This window comes from Ammospiza caudacuta, chromosome 6, assembly GCF_027887145.1.
Source record: "Ammospiza caudacuta isolate bAmmCau1 chromosome 6, bAmmCau1.pri, whole genome shotgun sequence".
In the NCBI taxonomy this organism is placed as follows: Eukaryota; Metazoa; Chordata; class Aves; order Passeriformes; family Passerellidae; genus Ammospiza; species Ammospiza caudacuta.
Genome location: NC_080598.1, coordinates 59,413,032 through 59,437,651, shown reverse-complemented (window position 1 = coordinate 59,437,651; position 24,620 = coordinate 59,413,032). Strand labels below are relative to the sequence as shown.

At 39.1% G+C, this 24,620-nt stretch overlaps 1 protein-coding gene across 3 annotated transcripts in view; it reads right to left on the bottom strand.

Moving 5' to 3' along the window:
• Positions 1-8,835: 8,835 nt before the first annotated feature.
• Positions 8,836-24,620, bottom strand: part of PPP2R5E (protein phosphatase 2 regulatory subunit B'epsilon) — a 73,790-nt gene continuing 58,005 nt past the window's right edge. For 2 of the 3 annotated variants that reach the window (XM_058807911.1, XM_058807912.1), the window contains exons 6-14: positions 21,833-21,963; positions 21,689-21,748; positions 20,981-21,089; positions 19,970-20,023; positions 19,823-19,873; positions 18,877-18,996; positions 17,695-17,822; positions 15,822-15,923; positions 8,836-13,228 (exon numbers count right to left, since the gene is read on the bottom strand). In XM_058807911.1, coding sequence (XP_058663894.1) covers positions 13,129-13,228; positions 15,822-15,923; positions 17,695-17,822; positions 18,877-18,996; positions 19,823-19,873; positions 19,970-20,023; positions 20,981-21,089; positions 21,689-21,748; positions 21,833-21,963 — 855 coding nt within the window. In that variant the 3' untranslated portion in view covers positions 8,836-13,128. The remainder of the gene's footprint in view (positions 13,229-15,821; positions 15,924-17,694; positions 17,823-18,876; positions 18,997-19,822; positions 19,874-19,969; positions 20,024-20,980; positions 21,090-21,688; positions 21,749-21,832; positions 21,964-24,620) is intronic. The other variant, XM_058807913.1, reaches the window with a different exon arrangement.

Genomic DNA, 24,620 nt, shown 5'->3' with positions numbered 1-24,620 from the left:
AACCCCAGAGAGGCACCTGGCCAAGTCAAACCTCAGCACAGCACAGACACAGACAGTAACAGGCAAAAAGTGTCAGAAGTAAATAGAACCAAATCTTCCAGCCTGAACTCTTTCTACCCCCTGGGGAAATGTGGACCTCAGACAACACTTTGAGTCCTCCTATTTCCAGTTCTTCACCCCATTCCCACTGATTTTTACAAGTTCCTTGTGGGTGCAGATTCACCCCATGTCGTGGGACCAGCAGGGCTCACAGAGGCCAGGAAGAAAAATATGTTCCAGCAGGCCAGAAACAAATCCCATCACCCTGCAGAGAGAGCTGAGGTAGCAGAGGCTGCCCAGGTTTCTCTTGTCTATCTTGAGTCACCAACTTATCAGCAACTGAAGAATTACCAGGGGAGGAAGACAAGAAGAGTGAGAGATAACAAAGATCCATTTTTCACCTCTGAGCATCACTGCCACAGGCACATCACACTGTAACTGCCTCACCACCCTCACAGGAAAGAATTTCTTCCCAATTAACATCACTCATTATAGTTTACAGCTTATTTACAAATTCTGATATCACAGTAGTAACGATTTCACCTGAGCTGAAAGTTCAGGTCAGAGCCTGCACTCTCCTGCATATGGATTAATCAATAGAGATTAACTGAGAAAAGTACCACAAATTCAATTTTATGGTGCTGATGCTACACACCTCTGCCTTTCCTCAAGCATGCTTTTTATTCTGCAGTCTTTGTAAGCTATGTCTACTTTAATTAGATCAGACAGATAAATCCTGATAAAAACAAAGCACTTTTGTCATTTAAAGACACTTTCAAACCAGACATTAATTTATAAATATCAGACAAGTCTAACAAGACAAGTTTCATGTTTCACAGAGCTTCACACAGTATTTGACTCTGACAATGTCAGCTATATCCTCTGGAGTTCAAAGGTCAAATATGTAAATCATGGCTAAGTATAATAATTTCTTGCTTTGCTTGCAGCTGGCATGTGGCAAATAGATGTTGAAATCCAGCTGCTTAAATCCTCCATCATCCATTTAGGTTTTAACCCAGCAGTAAATGACTAAAAGGTATGTTTGCAGAGGTGTGTGCCAAACTGTACCCCAGGGATTCCCACTCGACTCAAAGCACTAAAAGACTCTGAACTTCTTCGACATGTCAAGAATACAACATACAGATGTTGCTTTAGAAGGAAAATGCATTACAAATGACTCACAGATTAAGCTGAAATGATAATAAAATGCTGGGTTTGAACTCAAAACATAAGGCCAGAAAATTAAATTTAGGTTTTGCCTCTTTAATTAGCATGAAGGATCAGGTGTCCTGCTCCAGTTTCTGAACACTTTATAAAGCATCACCCAAGAGCAACAAGCACTGTAGGTTAAATTTACCAGGGTTAGCAATGGCCAAATCTCCACTGACACTGGAAGGGGAAAACTGCTGGTCTGTATTTCCTATAGAAATCCCTGCTCACAGAGGCTGGCCACAGAATGCCACGAAGACACAGAGCAAACTCCAGAGCCACAACCCAACATTTACTGATCTTCCTGCTTCGGGTGGCATTCCCTGCACAGCATGGAGAGCACTGGTGGAACTATAATGTGTCTCTAAAGAGACTGGTACCAGTGGCAGTTTCTGGACATTGCACAGCCTTTTTCAACTGAGAAATTGCCTTTTTTTTTTTAATCCAAGGACACAGAGTGTTCACAGATAGATTAAAATTATCTAATCTGCTCTCTTCCCCCATTTAAGTTGTTTGAGTGCATGCACAGGACCATATCCAGGCAAAGGTTTTCCAAACCTTCTAATTAATATATAAGAACAGACAGTGGCTGCAGGCTGAGCAACACAGATTTTGCCCGACTGAAGGGGAATTCTGGAATAAAAAGGATTCTCCATGTCACAGGAAAGTGAGAACTTCAAAACATGATGGTTCCCTGCTTTAAGTGTGGTCTTCTTGACATCATTGTCAAGGGGTTTTTATCACCAAAGGCATGGGACACTGAATTTTCATTGATTTTTTTAAAAGGCTCAGGGCGTTTCATGCAGACATGGTGTTATTCTGAATCTCTCCTCTGCCAAACCTGTTTGGCACATGTAAATAGGAAATTACTGGAGGCACTGAATACAGCTCCCAACTCCTGTTGCCCTCTCCTCAACACCTGAAGAGAAGGACAACCTCTCTAAGCCCCACACAGAGGTCAGCCTAAAATAGTCACATACAAGGACAGGTAAAATCACAGAATCATTAAGGATGGAAAGATCACTGAGTCCAGCTGTTAATCCAGCACTGCCAAGCCCACCACTAAACCATGTCCCCAAGTGCCACATCTGCAAATCTTTTAAACACCTCCAGGAATGGTTATTTGATGTCCCCAAGCAGCCTCTGCCAATCCTTGACCACTTTTGGGGTGAAGAAATTTTCCCTAATGCACAATCTAAATGTCCTTTGGCACAACTTGAGGTGGCTTCTCTTGTCCTATTCTTTGTAACTTGGGAAAACAGACTCATCCTCACCTGGCTACAACTTTCCTTCAGGAAATTGTAGAGTGAGAAGGTCTTCCCTGAGCCTCCTTTTCTCCAGGCTGAGCCCCCCCAGCTCCCTCAGCTGCTCCTCACAGGACTTGTGCTCCAGACCCTTCTCCAGCTCTGCTGTCCTTCTCTGGACCTGTTCCAACCCCTCAATGTCATTCTTGTGGTGAGGGGCCCAAGACTGAGCCCAGGATCTGAGGTGCAGCCTCAGCGGGGCCCAGCACAGGGGACAGTCACTGCCTGCTCCTGCTGGCCACACTGCTGCTCACACAGGCCAGGTTTCATTGGCCTTTTTGGCCACCTGGGCACCCCTGGCTCATGTTCAACCATTGTTAACCAGCACCCCCTGGCAGTGAAGAGATCCAGACTGAGCTTTTCACTGACATGGATGAGACAACCCCATCCTGTGAAATCTTCAAAAATGCCTTGTCTCCTTAATTCCTTAAACATCTGATCATCTTTCAAGGCAGATAAATGCTTGAACAGATTTTGACTGGTCTTTTCACCTCACTGTAGCTCCTCCAGCTTTAAAACTTCATTCCAAACCCACTTTTTTCCTTCTTCTCTCAGGTCAGGGGCAGAGCAGCACATTCCCTGCAATGTCCCTTTTCCCACAGTCTACAAAGTGCTGGTCCACTTCCATTGCAGGGTGCCAAAACAGATGGTACACACCTTGCTTCTCAGCATCTCAGTGACACTTACTGCAGTCCATACAAACACCTCTCCTGGATGCATTTCTCCAAACAAAGCAAGTGAAATTATACTGCTTACTTCCCATTTTTTTCTCATGTCAAAGAATAGGTTAGCACATTTTTTTGCAAGACAGTATGTTTTACGTAATTAATAATAATGGAGAGTCTCAGAGGAGAAAATTTTTAGTAACACCATTTATGAAATGACAACTGCACCAGGAAAGGGCAGTTCCCTGCTCCTGAAAGAAAAAAAAAAATCTTTTCCATTTCCCCAGCAGCAGAATAACATCTTTTGAACAATGAGGCCCTGTTCATAACCAAATTCTTTTGTAGGCAGACATTGTGTCTAGACAGCCTCAGAAAAACTGCCTCACTTAACATCCCAGGGCTGGGTTGATTACATGTGCTGAAGTGTTTACCTGAATGCCCAGGTACAGATCACAAATTATGCAGCAGACATTTATTCAGGTTTTTTTCTGGAGCTGATGGCTGTCATTGTAAAACAGGCAGGAAGCAAACTGGGATCACCCATTCCCTCTGGAGCTCATATCCATAAAAGCTTTCTGGAGGTCACACAGGCAATGTGCACACAATAGTGGGTGATGTGAATGGGATCCATTTACTGCAGGAAGAGGAAATGAGTCCATGTCACCCCTGTTAGTACTGACCACTTTCCCACATAGACACAGCAGATTTGTCCAATCTCCTCACAGATCTTTATTTTACTTTTGGTGACAGCAACGGGGCTTCCATCATTGACTCTGGCAGGAAGAGAATTAAGTCCTGCAGTTTACAGAAGAGCAGTACTTAATCTGTCTCACCCTGTTTCTGTACTTGGAAGAGGCAAGATCTCCATCATTCATGCTCATATTAGTGCAGTCATGGTAAAAATAATGACAATAATCTTTAAAAATACACCAAACCTTAGCCTTGGATAGAAAACATCTGATTTATCTTTGAGATTTATACAAAATCCCCTTCTGCAGAGGGACAAACTCTATTCCAGAGTAACACAAACCTTTTTTCTGCATATCCTCCCCTCCAGGCATCTGATCCTCAGGGAAATGTGTGGTGGGATGGAAAACCTAAGGAATGGGGATCCAATGGAGAGTGGGTGAGGGTTCCCCCACAGCCCTCTCCCCTCAGGGAAGGGAAGAACCACACAGGGATGGGGATGTCCTCCCTGCATTGCTCACACTCCCATCCCACTGGCACGGGGATGCCAGAAACCTTCTCCTCCTCCTCCTCCTCTCACCTCCTCAGTCATGGTTCTGAGGGTAAAGAGATAACAGCCCCAGCTCTGCAGAGAGACACTTCCAGAAGGTGAGACTCTGCTTGGAAAATGTATTAGCGTGAACGGCCTGATGGGGAAAATGGATGGGAATGAGAGAATGTGAACACATGGAAAACAATTCAAGGTTTCAGTAAAGGAAGAAACATTTTAAAGCTGTGTTTTTGGGAGTTCATCTGCTGCCAAGTCAGGCAGCACAGAAGGAGACAAGCCAGTGTGGAAGTAAGGTCACAGAAGTTTAACTACCAGCATTTCCATGGCAAGCTTGAAATCACTGCTGCTAAGCCTGACCTGTATTTTGCCCACTCTGGCTACTGAAAAAGAATGTTGTGGTGGAAATGCTTTCTTTTCATCTGATTTTTCTCTTTCTGGTCAATAAAGCACTGGAATATAAAACTGAATCTGTTTTTTCTTTGAACCACCCTGCCACAATGAATGAAGGTTGGCCCAGTAGCACTCTCATGAAATCAGGCTTATGTTGAAGCAACAACTTAAGCATTGGAAATCAAGTTTTATTTATTGCTGCAAGATCTGGATTCCATGCCCACACTCCCTGCTGCACTGATGATGCAATCAAAACAGGATATTCTACATCAGTGACTAATTGACACCCAAAAAACCACCAAAAAGCCACTATGACATTAAATGGCTTATTTATAGATTCTGTTTTCCTAGACAATTTATTCAAGCATATAAATTTAATTATTAGATTTTAAGTCCTAGTAATAGATTGGATATTGTCCCCTGAAATTATGTACAGCATATATATCATTGTCAATGATTTTAGAGGGGATTGGTAAATTAGAATAGGAAGTGAGAAGTTTGATTGTGGATTTAACAGAAATATAAATTATAGAAATTATTATTGGAAGGGGATAGGAAAAATTGTGTGTGTGTGTGTGTGTGTGTGTGTGTGTATGTTTTTACAGTTTAATTTAGTTAATCTCTTTTCCAAGCAACTGAAATCATAGGTTAAAGGGTGCATTCCGGGCACACCTGATTCCTGCTGGAAGAATGTTCTCTTGCACCTGAATGTCAGGTTTGGTAAGTCTGAAGCACCTGATGTAAACCAGGGGGATCTTTGTCATTAAAGTGTATTTGAACTGCAGAGAGAGTCACCAACTCACACCCAGTGCAAGAAAACCAGATGAAATGTTCAGAGGGGGGGAAAAACAGCTGAAAAAGTTGGAAGTTGAGGGACTAAAATTCCTTGGGACAGGTGGCCACCTCTGCTCTCTCAAATTCAGACAAAAATCAAGCAAGCAAGGACTCCTGCACATGCTTGGCCTGTCTAAACCATATTAGCAGAAAAATCCAAAATGTTTGTGCAGCTTGTGAGCTTGGGATCTTTGCAGACATTGATCAGAGGACATTTTACAATGCTGTGTAGTGAGAGGACAAGGGGGGATGGCTTCAAACTGATGGAGGGCATGGTTAGGCAGGATATTGGGAAAAATTCTTTATTGTGAGGGTGCTGAGGCCCTGGCACAGGCCGCCCAGAGCTGTTGTGGCTGCCCCATCCCTGGGAGTGTTCAAGCCAGATTGGATGGGGCTTGGAACAACCTGACCTGGTGGAAGGACCCCTAAAAAATTCCCATTTCTTTAGCTGACCTCTTGGAAAGGCATTTGCTTGGAAAAGGCTGAAATGCCTCCTGGTCTGTAGTTATGCTCCCCTTATGACAATCTCAACTAGAACAGCACATTTTGCTTAAATTCAGCCCAATACAACTCCTTACCACTTGTGTTTGCAGAACCTAGTGGAGCACAGGAGAAAGTGGGGCTGGAGGCATCACACTGCAGTTGGAAATATTATTTTCTTTGTATTCCTGAGTCATTTTTGTCTGGCCAGAAGTGATGTTTGAAATGTGCATAACCACTAACCGTGACAATTACTGTCTGATGAGTGTCATGGAGAGCAAACAGCAATAATATCCCCTTGTGCTTGTGAAATAGTGTGGGCTAACAAACTAATTACCACTGTCTGAGTTCCACATTTCCTTCCTCCAGAAATCAAGAGTGCCCTTTGCCAAGTTGCAGTTTACTCCAAGATCTGGCACCTGCAGACTTGAGCCTGGTGCCTCCAAGATATCTGAAATGGAAGATTATGTAACACAGATGCCCATGTTGGTTGGAGACAGTTAAATAAATATACAGTGATTTTCCACTCATGCACATCATAAACATTGCCAAATATCTAAAAAAGCAGGGGAGTTGCTGCACAGCCTTTGGGATGAGCATAAGCTGCAACTCCACTCAGCACACTTTGCAGAATTAATAAAAAAACCTAAAACTGAATCAGTTGTCCAGTTTGCTCACATGTGCTGAAGGTTCAAAAGGCAAAGACTCAAACCTGACCCAAGCCTGCTCAGTTCACAAAGGTTTGCAGGTAACCTCTGCCTTTACTGAGGGCTGCACAAATCCCTGTGCAAACACAAGGTCTTTCCTCCCTGGCTGTCAGAGCCACTCTGTCCCCAGTGTGCTCCTGCTGTGCCTGGGGCTCCAGGAATATTCACTGCTGGGACACTGCTGCCTCTGCCACGGAAGTGCACAGGCTTCTTACACACAAGGAAAAGCTTGCCAAGTAAGGATTTTGACAAGATTCAGGTGGTGTGTAGAATATTTCAGTTGGTGTGTAGAATATTCTTTTCTCATTCTCTTTTTGGAAGCCCTTCCCAGATGCAGGGATAATGCCAAGTTCCCAGGCACTTTCAGTATGTATGGAAGAATGAACCACTGAATAAAAAACCAGACATTTCTTTAAATGCATCTCAAGCTTTCCAGCCTTCCTGAGTGACCTCCAGCTTCTCACACCTTCACTGACTGAAGGGGGGATGATAATACTGAATAGACAAGATGGACAGGGGAGAAACAAAAACAAACAAACATTAAATATTGCAAAATAAAGATTTTGTATTACCTATTTTCATGTCATGGAAGCTCCCGGAAGAGCCTGTGGTCACTGCTCACAGTGGGTTGGTACATTTGCTTTCAAGGTATTTACCAACAAATTCAGGGTATTTGCTTCATCTTCAGCTCCAATGTTGAATCTTTAAAACCACAGATCATAATTTGAGACTTTGCATCAGTGTCCAGTTTAAATCCCAAGCTATTCCTTCAGAGAACTGAGGCACTAATTAATGCAGCCTTGGGACCAGCCTGTACCTGCACACAAAACTGCTTTTGTAGGCTACACACTTGTGATCTGAAGTCCAAACTTAATATAAGATAAACCAGACGTTCTACTGCTGCAGGAGAAACCAAAACATCCCTGAGAAGGAAAGACCAAGATGAAAAACTAGCAAAGCAATTATCATTACTGAAAGTAGGAAACTAATTTTTTAATTCCAATCCTGTAAAGGTTGATTTCTAACTTGCAAGTAAGAAGACAAATCCTACCCTGGAGGCCAACTTAGTGCATGTTCTCTTTATTTTTTTAACTTCTTTAGAAAATACTTGCCTTGCAATAAGAAAGTGGAGAGACATGGAGTTGTTAAGCTGAATTGCTCTGAATATTGTCTTACAAGTATTTAAAGAGATTTGTGATAATGAGCTCTTCTAACAAAGACAGGCAAGATCCAACTGATTAAAGTTGGAAAAAAAATTGGAAAGAATTAAGGATTAGACTATTGGAACAAAATAATGTTAAAAACACGGTATTTAAAAATCAGATGTTTAATAAATATTTCTCATTTTATGGAAGCAACCAGCTCTCCTACACTGCTTCTAAAGCCCATCCACCTGCAGTGCCCCTTTCCAGGCTCTCTCCAGAGGTTTCCCCTGATGACCTCCAGCCTTTCCCTTCACCTCCAAACTGCAGGGAGAGCAGCACGAGCACTGAAACTCTGGAATGCTGCCAGAAAGGAACAAATCCCTTCACCAGGTGCACAGGGGAAGGCTCACAGGGTTCCCAAAGAACTCTGTGTGGCTTTAATGCCTCTTTCCTGCATCCTGACCTCCCTCACAGGGGGGTTGTGGGAGGTACAAGGATACTCACCATCACCAGAAAAAAATTAACTTAATGAAAACCTAGTGTTTGCTATGGTAATTATGGCTGTAATTTAAAATTACCACCTCATTGCTTCATTTTTGGGGATTTCTTCTTCCAGACAAGATTCCTTACGTTTGATACATGCAGATGGGCACCTGACTGCTCCAAGTTCACTGCTGAAAAGGTTCATGAAGTTTAGATGGGAGGAGGTGGAAAAAAAAGCCAAGCACCTGGAAAACACTTCATTGCTTCTTTATTTAGATGCACCCACAGTACAGAGCCTCTTGAGCATGTGCAAAAGAGGAAGATAACACATTTATAGCTGGGAGCACCATTGAGTTTGAGTTTCTTTGATACCACTTTTATGAAAGTAAACTGTTTCCAAAGAATGACATTTGAATCCAAGAGTTTAAGACCTGCTTGTACTTTATCCAGAGGTGGAAGATATTTTTATTATTATTGGATGTAGAGCAGAAGACATTTTCACAGTCTGGTTGGACCAGTCTATATATTTTCATATGCACCTTTTAATATATATAAAAAAGTTTCATTTTTCCCCCATACCCACAGATAGTTAGATGCACCTAAGTTTAAAAACAGTAATGGGACCAGAGCATTCCTATGGGGAAAAATGAACTTTTGCTGCCCTCTCCTGCTTAAACAATGAAATGCTAAAATATTAAGATCTATGAATCTAATGCTAACCTTGAAACAAAAAGCATGACAGGTCATTCGCTATACTACAATCAAAAATAGGACAACAACAAGAAATGTATTGGTACTATTTATATTTGAAAACTCCTCATGGCTCCATGAGGTTATGAATACAACATATTTACAGCAGGTGATCCAAGTAACAAAAGCTCTTACTCAGAGAGGTTGTGATAAAAAGCACACGCTTCTGTGCATGGGAAGCAACACTTGGATAAAAGTTTTCTACCAAAAGTAGTTCCATTCTCTTTCAAGATGTTGTGTCATAGAGTTCAAAATGGAAAACTGGGCTACATAAAATCTGCTGCACATACCAACTAGGAAGAACTAATTCATGGCTCACTCCAGAGCTGCTAAGGGAAGCACAGGAGCCAAATTTAAAAAGCTGTAAGTAAATAAAAACATTCTTCAACCTTGAGCATCATCACTCTTGTTTTCTTTAAGGGCAACTGCTTTGGGATAGTGGTGTCACTCAATTAAGAGAAAAGGGCATCTTTGTTTTCAAAGACAGAACTAAAAGGAAATTATGTCAGTTTTACTTGGAGGGAGAAGAATCTCATCCTTCCCACTCCTCACAAAACAATAAAGAGCTTTTTAGAGCTCCTAATGTATTTTCTTTTCCATCGAGTGAGAGAGCCTAAGGCTGCACTTACACACGTATAATGCAAGTACAGCTGCTGCATTTCTTACTCGAGCAATTCTTGGCTTCAACACCCTCGATTTTTCCATATATGAGAACAGATTTAAAAAAATAAATTAAACCCTTTTACTTATGCTAACAAAACCAAGATTAAATTTACTATAACCCTGCTAGCAAAACGCTCCAATGGCATTAGAATACCTTTATTTAAAGCATTCCAACCTTTGGAAGAGAGACAAAAAACACTCGAAAGCAACGAAAGGAAAACAGTACAGGAGACGTGCAAGATGAAGAAAGCAACGTGTGGTCAATTCAGAGTGTATGAGAGGAACTTTACTTGCACAGTTGTTACATCGCCATGCCCCAATGCCCTCGCAGCTCCTTCCTGTGAGCAGCAGTGCCCAACCCTTCCCCTGAGACCAATGTGGCCCAGGACACGCAGGAGCACCCAACGCTGCCGCACGAGCAGTCAACAACACTGACACCAACCACGGTGGCTTGTGGAACTCAAGAAGCAAACAAACCAAAGTGTAATTTATGATGCACTGGTCACACTTGGGCCCTCGGGCTGCCTTCCTCTTCCTCCTGGTGCAGCTCCAGCCCTGCGGGGCCGGGCACGGCGCTGGGGCTGCGGCACACGCGGGGTCCTGGCTGCAGGTGCATCTTCAGGTGCTTCACCCAGCCTTTAGAGTCAAGTGACTTCATACAACAGCCCATCACCTCCTCCTCCTTGAAGGAACATTCCTTCTCAGAAGTGATAAATCATTTAAGAACATCAGACACTCCCCGCTGTCCCCGCGGCGGAGGCCACGAAATATTGCAACCCACCAGGGTCTGGTCAGTTTTGTATGATCAAGAGTAGAATGACATGGCAAAACCAAAAATAGTTATGAACAAACAACACTCACCTAAACTCTAAGTACAGGACAAGGTGCTTTTTCTAATTTCACATTGTTGTGTTTTACTCCACCAGGTGAAGAACATCAAGTTTTATTCCTCCGTTCTTTCTCAGTTTTTCACAATGGAACATAGTCTTTGAGCATGAGTTTGAGTCCACCCTCTTGTACTGTGAAATGATCATTTCACACAGAAATCACACTAGCAAGTTTGCTTTCTTGGTAACAGAAATAAAAGACTGTCAAAATCAATGGGCTAAGGGACATGATTTGTTATAAATTTATTTAATCTTCAGTATTTCAGCTTGCACCTTTGCTTCAGCACTTTAAAATAAAATGTTTCAACTATGACAGTAACTGCCTAATTTACATTGAGTCCCAGTCAATGTTCTTAAAAGAAGCTCATAGTAATCCCATTAAATCATGTTGTGTTTGGTGTTGCATATGACTAGTTCCACTTTTTTTTTCTTTCCAGAATTAACAGTGTCAAGTTCTTACAAAGCCTTGAGTTTACAACATTTGTGTGTGCAGACCCAGGAGTACAAACTGTGATCTGATAATCCTGAAACAGTCAGTAGTCTAGGAGGGAATTCTTTTTTACTTTTTTTTTCCGTGCCTGAAAACAAGAAAACTTCAAATCCTACTGTATATTTAAATGGTAGGAAGAAAAATATACAAGCTTGTATTTATACTGTATTTCTATCAATGGCAACAGGTCATAAATTCATGTTTGCAACTATCACAAAGACTCATGAACACCAATTCATTTTTATACTGTAAATACTGCTGGATTGATGGTTTAGGATTATCAATTCACTGTTGTCATATGTCTATAACAGTTCAAAAGCATCCTGGAGAAAAATCCTGAAACACATACCTTCTGGTATAGAATAATGCAACTGCATTAGCTAAATATATACTGTACAGAAGTCTTATCAGCATTTTACCTACCAAAGATGTAAGATTCCACTTTCAAATACAAAGCAGATAGCCAATAATGTATACTTATAATACAGCCCTCTTCTTTGTTTTTGTATTTTTTTTTTCCTCTTTTGTTTTAAACAATTTGGTCACAATGCACCTTTGATATAAAAGCATTTTAAACTTTATTATTAATACTCAGAACATTAGGATTTCCAGAATTTTTTTTTTTTCAGTAGCATTTGTAGAACCACTTTTGGTAACAAATACAGTAGTTAGGAATGAGCATCCAGATGAGAATGCAGAAGTGTATTATCCAGAATCCTTTCCAGCTAAGACCATAGGGCTGGTACTGTGATGAGTTATAGTACTAGAACCACAAAAACACTAGAGTATGTTTCTTAGAGGCTACATCCTCTTTTGCTGGAACACTTTATAAATACATATTAAAAAGTAAGGCAACAACTCCAAACTGTCCAAACTGCTATCTCAACTCAATTTCCAATTAGATCCATGACCACTGGAGATCAATTTCATGCTTGTGTTGTTTAGCATGTGTCTTTATTCTTTCAGAATGGTCCAATAAGAACATACTGTAATAATTTAGCAATTGGTGTTTCTAAACCAACTCTGGTTCGTGTGTCCAATGCTGCATCACTAATACTGGTTAGGTACTGAAGTCCAGGGTGTTACCACTGCCCTTTTTTTTATTTTTCCATGGATTGTGGACACTAATTTGGATTTGCAATAAATAGGTGCACGAATCCAAAGCTCCCTTTCCTACTATGTTTATCACCTACTCATTTTTTAATTCCTAATGTTCAAATTAAGGAAGCACCAGAGACAGCCTGGTACTAAAAAAATGCTCACACCAGTAAACAAAACTTTTATTCAGGACCAATGTTTTTCATGGCCCTGATTTGAATGGACATTCAACTTATGAAGATATGCAAAAGGAAAAGAAAGTCAAATTACAGTAAAGTTATCCAGAGAAGGAGGATGTTACACAAACTCATAAGGAAATGACAGTCTTTTTTTCTCTTTTACTATAAATACACGTAACAGTTTAGCAGAAAGACAAGCTAAATTTTAAGATTGTTCACATTTGAAAGTTGTATTATACTCTCTGCTAACGATAAATAAGGAACAGGTCCTGACAATGGAATCTGACATTGCAATTTTCATCAACAGATCTTTGAAGACTGGTTTTAAAGAAGGGTTAAAACATTGATTATGTTTGCAAAGTTCTGAGAAGTCCATCTGTTGTCCAAACTTTGGATTAAAGTCCTTATTTTTTTCCTTTACTTAGAGACAGGTATATACAGTGCTGTTGTAATAATGAAACAAATGTGAAATCTACTGTAAAGTTGCACAATACAGAAAACTGTTGCTCCATCTTCTACTACATAAATGTGTGACTCCACAGGTTAATAATGCTGTTTTGTATTTTTGTTAAGTTGGAATTATTCCATCACGTCTAAGACCTCTCTTTAATTCCAAATCCTCCAGTTTTTTCCACAGTTCTTCACGCTCTTTCTCTTTCTTCTTCTCACTGACAGATGAAATAAAACAAAGAGTTAGCAGGAGAGAAGACTGGAGATAAATAATATTTATGTTAAAAATATATAGCTGACATTAAATAGCTGCACCAATTTTTGCATATGTATTTTTTAAAATATTTTCTTTTCTTTTTTTTTTTTTGTTACCTACATGAATTTAACGAAACAAAGCAGTATGGGAAGAGCCTAAAATGTAAGCTGAGCAAAGTGACAGTGTTCATAGACACTAATTTGCAGCAAGAAATTAAAAAATGCTGTGGGAACTTTTACTACAGAACTGATTTGTCAAAATTATAAAAATTAACATTTTGGACTAAGTTAGGTAATTATTTTCATGTTTATTTATTTAAGATATGAATAATTTTGTAAATCAGAGCAACTTTCTAGAAAGCATTCCTTGATTCTTTTAGAATCACTATTTTTACTTACATGACTGCTGGCTTCCCTATAGCTTAGGCACCAGCCAAGGCAAAGTCCAACCTACAAGATCTGCCTTTTGTGCAGTGAGTTACTCTTTTTCCACACCAAATTCCTGCAAGATCTGTGTAGCATTTGCTTTAAAAACAGACTTTAGTGGCTGATTTGAGAAAATTATACAGCAAACCTAACATTTACTTTACCTGCATTGTTTGCTTTCTAAATTTCCTGTCTCTGCCTCAGCTTACTGAGAATAAATCTCCTTGAGACTGCAAGGCACAAAATGCTCTCAAGTTCTATGACATCACTTTGCAGGTTTAGATTAAATGGAAATCTAACAATGACAGATACACAGATTCTCTGCCAGTCACATTAGAGAAGTTTTGAGAAGTATTTCAAGGGATTAGAAACATTCCTATACACTTTGATTCACTCAACATATCAACATCTGGCTCATTTGTTGGGAAATTTTGATTTCCCAAGAGGATTTTAAACATATAAAAAAAAAAAAACAACTTTCAGATAAATCCCTGAAGAACAGTAAAGGAAAAAAAAAAAAGAGCCTTATATTTAATTTTAAATACTCTCCAGTAACAATAAGAATAAGTGAAATAGCCTTATATTTTCAGGCTACTTACCAATATTTATCTTCTAATCATTAGGAAATACATGCCTGCTTTCCTAAAGGTCTGTTAGAGGATTATCACCTCATCCAACTTACCTATTTGACCTATCCTAGCCATTAATATTGAACATATTTCTCCTCAAGCTTTAAGTGGTATCAAAACTACTCTCCTAAAATGTGGTTTTACTAAGATGCTGAAGATTTTCTGAAAGCCTTAAGATATCCTGGTTTATACATTCAGGTTTAAAATTATGAGAAGCAAATAAAAATGGTGACATGGTTAGCACCAGCCTTGGTAAGAAATACAATGTCAGGAGGTGCAAAAGAAATTCTTTGTGCAGTTCAGCTACTAAAGCTCCCCCATTATCCAGACATGGGACACACCACTGCAGTGTCTGCTGCTGTTCAGAGCAGAATTTCTCATCTTAGGGGCAAAGTGCAACCACAAATGGATTCAGGTCACCAAGCTGCCTCAGTGAATATCTGGACTGGATCATCAGTCCTAAAACTCTCTGCCTTTTTGCTGGGAAACCACAATTTGTCTCAACTGCACTACATGATTGGCACTTATTTATCAATACATATCAAGAATATCTGGATTCTTAGTTCAAATCTATCTCTAAACAAGTCTCTACTATTAAAATACCCTATTAATGAACTAGCCTGTTATGTGCAGATTTTTTTTGGCTATAAAACAAAGAGGAATGAAAGGCCAGTGACTCCAGAAGCCAAAAAACTTCAACAGCCAAGAGACTTTCAAGGTTGGACTACCCTAAAAACCTCTGCTGACATGCAGTGCCCTTTGTATTGCCTGGGGGAACCCTGAGTCACAGCCAAAGTATGGCTTAAATGAAGCTGCAACCTGTTCAAAGTTTCTGAAATTTGCTCATTTTTTTCACCTAATCTTTGCATAAGGTGAAACTTTTGAGAAAAGATGCTGCACTGTAATGGAGAAATAAAGATTAGGGAAAATGGCAGAAAAGACAGGAAGGTACTGGAGCTGAACTAATGCCTCTATGAGTGGTGTATTTAATGGATCCTGCATGCTGAAAGACTCAGATACAGCAGGACCTCTGAATAACAAACAAGAAGGCTGAGAGATGTCTCTTTGCTTTAATATCACATCCAGCCAACAAACAGCAGCTTGGAAAATCAAATCTTAGGGGTTTCCCTCATGTCTCTTTCCAAACCTCAGTGTAACTTTGTTTTTTAAGGTCTTTAAGCAAGCGTTACCTTTCAACCCTTGTTTTCCTTTAATCATTGAAGATCTTGATACACTTAAGTGTTTTGGAATGTGGAGTCAAAAAGGAATTGCCAAGGAATGTGGATTCCCAAGCCATGCAATGGATACTGCACTTAATAAAGCCTAAAGAACAACCTGCACACAATCTCACATCCTGCAATGAGAAGCCCAACAAGCAGGCAAGGCCAAAAATGGGGCAGTGTTTATAATGTCTGAGATTCTGCAACTGCGCCTGAGTGTAAGGGAGAACTAAACTGCAGGCCATGTGCACAGCTGACAAAAAAAAGCTTTAAAAAGTTACCGCTGACGATCTGACTTGTAAGTGGCTGTCAGCTCGTCAAACATGGTGCTGTTCATTTCCATAAATGCCTTCAACACATTGTAGACTAAAGCCACAATAGCCCTGTGTAACATGGAAAGAGAAGAAAGAAAGGAATCCATTAGTTTCAGGTGAAATAAAAAGTGTCTTCTCTTCGCAGCCTTTCTGTGACCAATTCTGTTCCTGCATGTATGGTTATGTAAATTATTCGACTGCACTCAAACTACTTTGGATTAACATACTTAAAGGTGAGAATCGGCTTTCATGTCCCTACTGACTACTGAAATGGAGCAGGCCAAAACTCTAGGGTGAAAGGCAACAACAGAAAGCTATTACACATAACTACAGTCACTTCCCTCATGCTGTGGAGCAATTCTGAATGCAACTTCAGAGATTCAAATCATCAATGCTGGCAGAAGGAACAGAATTCAAGCACAAAATGAAAGTGATTCATATTTCCTTATGACTCTTCTATGAAGCTGAATATTCACTCCATCTATGCAAAATACAAAGCTGTATTTCAAGAGTGATTTCCTTGTGCTCATGCAGTTCTGATTCATTTTCCCTTCCACAGTTCCTGATCCACTACTCTGGCTGTCATATTCAGACCCAGGGCTGCTTAAGAAGCAGCTCCTCAGCCAGGAGGCAGTGAATCAACAGCACAAGTGCCAGGAACCTTTGGAGCCAATCCTTACAGGACACACAAACCATGTGCCATTTCCCACGCACCCCTGTCTCTCATCTCTTTAAATAAACTTTCATTTTTGTTGCCTACGTGAAAAATTTTCTTATAAATAAAAAAAATCTTTAAATAGCTCCTTTAGTTTAGATGGGTCATTACCTGGCTCGTGTAACAAAATTACTATGGGTATGAAAGTCTGAATTGGGATACTGGAATATTCTCATTACCAGAAGCATCTCAGTGCATAATATTAAAAGGCTGGAGACTGGTACTGGAAAGTGTCTTTTTGTGACCAGTGTTAAGTTACAGAGGCTTTCCAGCAGCATTAGATTTGTCATGTAAGCACACAACCCTGAGAGTTTGACTAGGTACAGGACAAAAAGGCCAATGTTTGAAAAGATGAAACACTTTACAGTAAGGTCTCAAAGCAACTGGGATCTGAACATAGCACAGCTCATTAAAAATACTGGCTTTACTAAATGCTAATCATCTTCACTTAAAAAAACTTTCCAACTAAAATAAAGGATATATGTCATCTTCCTGCAATAGAATTTTTTATGAAAACACTTTTTACTAGGCCATTCAGTTTAAAATAAAATTGCCTAATTATCACAATATCAACGCCAAGTCACTGCTTAATTATTGTCATAGAAAACAGCTGTATTTCAATAAATTTAGAAAAAACAACCCAACCTAAGAATATACTGCCTGTTTCATGGATGTTTAAAAAATGCCAAAATCAAAAGTCTCCCAGAGGTATCAATTGATGATACAGCCATAAAGCTTTATTAATGCCAACTGATATTCTAGACAATTTAGAATCAGGCTTAAGAGCCAACCCGTTTATAAAAAAACTGCGTAGGAGAAACACTTGATGAGCAACATTTTTCCTTCAATAACAATGTAACATTTAATTTCTTCTTTTTTCCAGCTTGTGAGAAGCCTATTTTTATCCTACAAAGTAGTGATTTTTGTACACATACCAGTTAATTAAAAACACTGAGACAAGCTCAAGTGCAGACTAATACATATTGTCATTAACAGAGCTGCACTTGCTCAGAGCAGCTTTGAGTGTGCATCTCTCCCATTCAGATGTTCTGCAGCAGACATTCCCTGAGTTCATCAGTGGGATGTCAAATGCTGAAAGATAAAGTGTAAAATGCACAAACTTACGGATTCCAGTGCTCTTTAGAAATCCTGTAAAGGCTGGAAAACATGATGGGAAGTATAACATTTGAGTTCTCCTCTATCAAACTCATGATGTATTCATTATTCCAATAATACAGCGCTCTTTCAGCCACCTTTGAGTCAAAGAAATAAAACAGGAACAGGAATTCAGATAGCTGTAATTTTGTGATTTTCTGATAGAAAAACAAATCACAGAGAAACTCTACAAAGATGAGCTATCAGGAGTCATTAGTTTTGGAATTAAACTACTCTACATGCATTAATGGAATTAATTTCTATCCTGTAGTTCTGATCCCACAGCACCCAGTCTCTATTTCCTGAGCAATGTGTTCTTGCTCACTGAAGACTGGGTGCAGACACAGCATCAGTTGAGGAGGGGAAGGAAGAGCAGACAGACTTCCCATCACCCTTTCCCTCAAAATCAGGAAGAGTGCAGCTGGAAAAAACCCAGCAGTGCTGGGATACCAGGGAAAGGAGACAGGGAAAGGCCCAGGAGCTGGGCTGGATAAGGGAGGAGAAATCTTGAGTGTGGGGAAGGAACCAAGGACAGTAATTACCCTGGAGAGGAGCTGAGGGTAGGAAGGAGGATGCTGATCTGAATTATGATTTAAAAAAGGATGCAGTCCAAGGAAGAGCTGAAAAGTCACATCTGTCTTGGTGCCAGGACAGATCACCAGGCTTAATATGGAGACACTACAGGCCATGAACTCTATATCCTCTTCACATATCCATTTACATCCCATCCATTCCCCTTCCTCCCATTACACAATGTGATTAAAACAGGCTGCAGTTCGTGTCACCTCTAACCAGACACGTGGGTACATGGTTAGAAGGAATCAAGCCAGAAAACAGGAACTGCACCAAAACCAGGGAGCAAATCCATCCTCCAGGGTCTATGGGGGCAGCACATGCCACCCACAGTGGGAAGGGCTCAAACCTGGACACAGGTTAAGGATTTGTGAGGGGCTCAGAAGGACAAGCTCTGAGCTGTAACCCCAAACAAGTTATTAATGGAGCTCAGACCTAACCTTCCACCCCAACATAATCCTCTTCCACAGAAGACAAGTACTTAAAAACATAACATAGAATAATATTTACATTTGGGGGGAGTTATGTTTGAAACTGAGACTATACATTCCTATATAAACAATAACCTTTAACACTGACCTGAAAATGAGGGCTAGAGACACACTTGGCAATCTGTTTAAACAAAGGTTCCTGGATTTTGACAAATTGTGATGGTTCAATTACATCCAAGATTTCCTCCAGCTCTCCTAGGAACATGACCTAAAGACAAAAAAGAAAGCACTGAATATAAAATCTCCAAATCATCTTGTTCTGAAGAATGATGGTAACCTCCAAATTCTACTGCTTCAGGAAGAAATGGAAACCTCACTCAGCACAGTGAGACCCTGTCTCAAAAAATGTCATCAGTTCTACCACTGGCAGCTTTTGGACTCAGTCCCTTAAAACAAGGACAAGTTTCTTCAAGTGCTGCATTTAAAGTATTTTGAATGAAATTCAGAATTGCACCAGTATAAACATCCATGCTGAAAACCTTGTCTCACACAAAGATCTGAAGAAAGGCTCAAACTTCAGTAACTAAGGGGATTCTCATAATTTTACCTCATTTTTGAGAGCAACATTGAAAATAACAGTTTTGCTGTTTCACAAAACCTCACTAGGGAAACTAATTTGCATCTGAAACAAAAATGCACATGTTTAACTGCATCTTTTACATGTTTAGTAGGTAAACACCACAGAAAGTATCTTTCATCCTCACTGGAAAAATACTGTCTTCATATATAAACAATTCCAAATCTAACAGAGTTTTCCAACCTATCCTTAACTATGTTTATTTTCTCCTTTCTAAAATATTCTCTGCAGCAGAACCAGGAATTGTTTTGTGAATAGGAACCAGACTTATCAAACTTTGCACAGTCAAAACTGTTTAAAAAAACTAGAATTAAAGAATTGAAAAATCATCTACAAGAAATAATACCAAGATTCACCACAGCATGTGCTATCAACCACAAATTAAAGATCCCTGCTTATTATGTTTTAGAGCAAAGTAATTCTTTCTTTTTCTTTGTAATATCAGCATATCTCTTACCTCTTTCTGACTGCAGGTTTTTGGCCAGAACTTCATTAAGCCTCTAATGACCTAAATTAGAAGGAAAAAGAAGTTAGATTTTTTGTTTTTCTCTCTGCAGGGTAAACCATTCATAGTGAAAAAAAAAAGTATGAAAGAAATATTTACTGGTTCTGTGAGTGAGGGGTCCTTCTCCAGAAACTGTACTATGCAATACGCCAGCTGTGAAGAGGTAACAATTACAAAAACAAAATTAGAACATTTCTATAAAGAAACAACAAAACCCCAACTTTTTTAAAAAGAAAAACTTAAGGCAAGATGCTATTCAGCTCTCTCAAACTACATCCAGTTTTAGACTGAGATGGACAGTTTGCACTGTGCAAATCCATTCAAAGTTCAGTTTATAAGAAACAATGTTCTATAAAAGAACAAAAATCAGAGCAACTTGGGAATCTAAATACAGTCATACAAGCAATGTTTTGAAGCTTCTGATACTCTCTTAAAGTGCAACTTTTTACTAATTTTATACAGCAAAGTCATGAGAATTCTTGCAAGATGAGTCGACACAGCTAAAACCTGGAATAACATATTTAGAAAGCAAAGCTTTGTCACCAACAGAAAAACTGAAAATTTTCACTATCTGAGAATGAGAGAGAAAGGCAACAGGTAGCAGCTATCAGAGGAAAAATTACATCATGAAAACTGAAGGTATAAAAAGATGTATGAGAGCATAAAGGCAGTATTAAGCAATCTGTAAGGGAGAATATTAAATGAAAAAGTGTGGGTATTAGTATTCAGAAGGTTGCCAGGGTGAAGAAGAACCTTGACAGGACAAGACTAAGGAAACCCAAAAATCCTCTTGGGAGAGAGAATGGCAAAGGCAAACTCGTGAGAATGAGAAAAGAGCAGAGAGGAAAACCAATAGAGAGAGCTTAACTAATAATAAAATTTCCAAACTATTACAGAATTATGTTATGCTTTTAATTACCTAATCAGAACAGAAGTTAGATACTTCTCATACAAAAGATACTGAATTAATTTTGAAAAAAATAAATTGTATTTTTTTTCCATTTAGAATTCCCCTCCCCTTTTTATGTGCATGTAATTAAATTTACAAAGCAACCTTTAAAAATATACATATAATTCTTACTGAACAGAAAATATTTTCATAATTTCTACCTGTGCATGGAAGAGTGATAAACTCCTGACTGTGTGTAAAGGGATCAGCACCTTCACCAGAAACTGTTTATGCTCTGCCTTGAGAGGTAAAGCAAAACCATTGATAATACTGGAAATGAGAAAAGAAATATTTGTTAGTGTCATCATCATCACAGATAGCATTACTGAGGTCTGAACAAGCACTTTCTAGATTAAAAGATATTTAGCAGTCAGCAGCTGTTTACAAACAGCCACGGACTTTGGTCCTGCTTTATATTGGCAGGGCACTGCATATCCAGGTAGCAATCCAGCTCCCATCAGGAATAATCACAAACAGCTGCCAAACAGAGAAGACCTTGTCTATGTGGTCTGTAAATTCATCTGAGCAAGGTGGTCTTGAGTAACTAACCCACCAAAATTAGATTCACTCAAAACATCCCCTCTGCTAAGTGTGCTCAAAAGAAAATAATCCTCCAGCATGTAAGGATGAAGTGTGCAGTGTTTAATGGACTCACACACATAAAATCAACCCAACACTTTGGCTGTAACTTGTAGTTAGATATTCTTGGCAAAGATGTGACAGAGATTTGCACATGGGCTTAAAGATGAGCATGTGCACACATCTGTTTTCAGAGTCAGGGATTATCATAATACTTTTTCCAAATCTGACACTACCCTGACGTGTCCAAAGGGAAGTCTGAGTTAGATAATAAATAAAGACTCCTTTACCTTCCTAAAATTTCCAACAGCTCAGCTACGCCATTGAAGTGTTCAGTTTCATAAACAAATCTAAAAAAAGAAAAGTTAAATATAAGCAATATATCAGTTTCCTAAAGGGTTCATAAGTGAAAAGCTCCTTCTTCCACAACTTACCGTAGAAAAATATTATTAATCTGTTTTCGGATAAATGCTCTAAGGCCCAGGAACTTGCCATAAATTCTGTGCAAGACTGTTTTTAGGTAGTCTCGTTCCCGAGGGTCTTCGCTGTCAAACAGCTCCAACAGCTGTGTTTAAAGGAAAAAGAGAACTGAAACAGGAGACATTTGACAAGCAGGACACAACAGACTTCTGTATGAAACTGAATTCATGAAAACACATGAGTCAAAGAATGTGACATCCACGGTACCCCAGGAGTAGATAACCAGTATTAAAAAAATCTGCTGGAACCTCAGTACAAGATAATGAAACTCAGAAAAATAAATTTGTGATTGCTGCCCATCTTCTCCCCAAAAATAAATATGATAAGACAGTTTGCCTTTTACCATCCACCATCCCCTGACTCTGCAGAACCAGAAGGTCCTCATTTAGCTCTAACACTTTGTTCTCACAAGGTTGTGTCAAGGTCACATTTTTCTAATTTCTTGTCATTCATATGATGAGCTCTTAAGCCTTCCTAGCGATTGCATGGCCCTCATGCTGTAGAAAAACTCAACAGGGAAGTCCACGCCAGCACTGGATCTGCTGCTGTGGGATCTCCACCAATTGCCACAAATCAAAAGCATCACAGGGAATTAATCCTTCACTTTGAACAAAACAGTGATTTCATTATCAATGCCAATTAAAAAACCAAAACAAAACAATGAATAAAGGAAAAAAAAAAACAAACAATAGAAAACCCATGTTTACTAAGTAGCTCTTAAATGGTTATGTGAGACTTAGCCAAGAAAGATGTTTTAGTGTCTGGTATTGTACAAAATGTATCCCAAACACCAACACCTGAAGCTGCATGAAATGAGTAGCAGGAATATCACCTGCAGTTCTTTGTTTTATTCCCCTTGAATCCTCTGCCACAACAGTATGAGCTTTCCCTTCGCCACCCTCCTCATTTTTTTTTGTGACACCACAACACTGGATATTCTGGTGGATGTTTGGAATAAATGCAGAGGTAAACTTTAAAGCAAAAAGCACAACCAACTGCCACAAATGTGCAGAAAACAGGGAATTTTAGGTAATTTTTAGTAATCATTGGCAACCAGTATCTGTCTTGCATGAAAAAAAGCAACTGAACGAGTACCTGTCTTGCAAGAGAAATAGAGAGATTGTCAAACAGGTCTTACAAATGGGTAAGATGCTGTCAGAAAATCATTACAGGAGTGGCAGAAAACAAAATTATCTTAGATTCACAAACAGATAAATTATAAATACCTATTGCAAGTAGATATGTCAGTGTATGCATGCTACACCTGATCTCTGTTAAACTGCTATATAACTGTGAGGAGGTGAAAAAAGGTAAGAAAAAATATGATTTAAAGTTGCTAGGCTGTCTGGGGTTTTGCTTTCTAACATCCAGGTCTAGGACTGATGCACACATTCTTCCTCATTGTTTGGAACATTTCTGCAGCTTGAAGTGAGACCTCACTGTATCTTCCTTGCAGTAAGAAAGAATCTGTGGTGGGGATTTCATGAGGCAAGTATGAGGTTTGTCAGCTGCCCTCCAGAGGTTATAAACACATTGCTCTCCTCAATTAGTTCTGGATTTAAATAAATAAATAGTCACCTCATCCTTCCCCAAATAGCACATTTCAGCCTAAGACAGCAAACAGCTGGAAGCACTTAGGTTTTTTGTTTTCTTACTGGATTGAAAAGTATTTATATTTCCAGTTCTCTTATGCAGATCCTCTCTGGAAACATTGCTAAACTAAGTCTCTCATTAAAAAAAAAATAATAATAAGACTATTATTTTGCTATGTCCAATTGGTTTTCAGGTTTCAACAATAAAGTCTTATTTTTATGAATTAGCAGCAAGACTTCCATAATTTATTTTGACTATTCTAAACATACATAGAAAAAGGAAATTAATTTTCCAAAATAGCAACCTACATAACAGAGACTTGTGGATATATTTGAATAGTATGTCTCTTAGCAACCACTGCCAACCATTTCAAACTGTACATAAGCAGGCTTTAGAAGTGAACAGCTACACTGGTAAATACAGTATTTTATTAAAACATACAGCTGAAAGCCAGAACCACAGCTATACTTAATAAAAGAAAGCAAAAAGCAAGTAAACAAGCAAAAAGCTTGAAAAAAGTCCATTAAAAATGAGCATTTTCCCTTTTTTTCATACAGGCATCCTTACTGCCAAGAAACACATCATTAAAATTTAAAAAAAATTAATTTTGAGAAAAAGCTGATTCCAAATACTCCAAAAGTCCCATTTGTGTTGTCAGTGTCACGAGACACCAAAATGCTTCATGTTCTTCAGTCTCAAATTGCTTTCCTGTGTAAGGGATCTGCAGGTACTCAGGAGTTACTCCTCACACAACAAACACAATAGGAAGTGGAAGGACACCCCAATTTCCTACAGCTCACCAAAAAGTATGTACACACGTGGAAATATAACTATTTATATGTAGTGTGTACATGTATGTGTGTATATATATATATATATATATATACACACACACACATGTACACACTACATATAAATAGTTATGTATGTATATGTATATATGTATGTCTGAATAGAACTTTTTCTAGAAAAATGTGAATTTTAAATTGACACTCTGCACAGCAATATAAAAATGTGCATCACCAAACCCCATAAGAACATAGGAATCCTTAGAACTCCTTTGCCTTCTTAATTGTCATACCATGTTTTCTGATATGCAGGTTTTAAAATCTCATATTCCCCTCTTTCAGTAGATAATATTCTTCCATT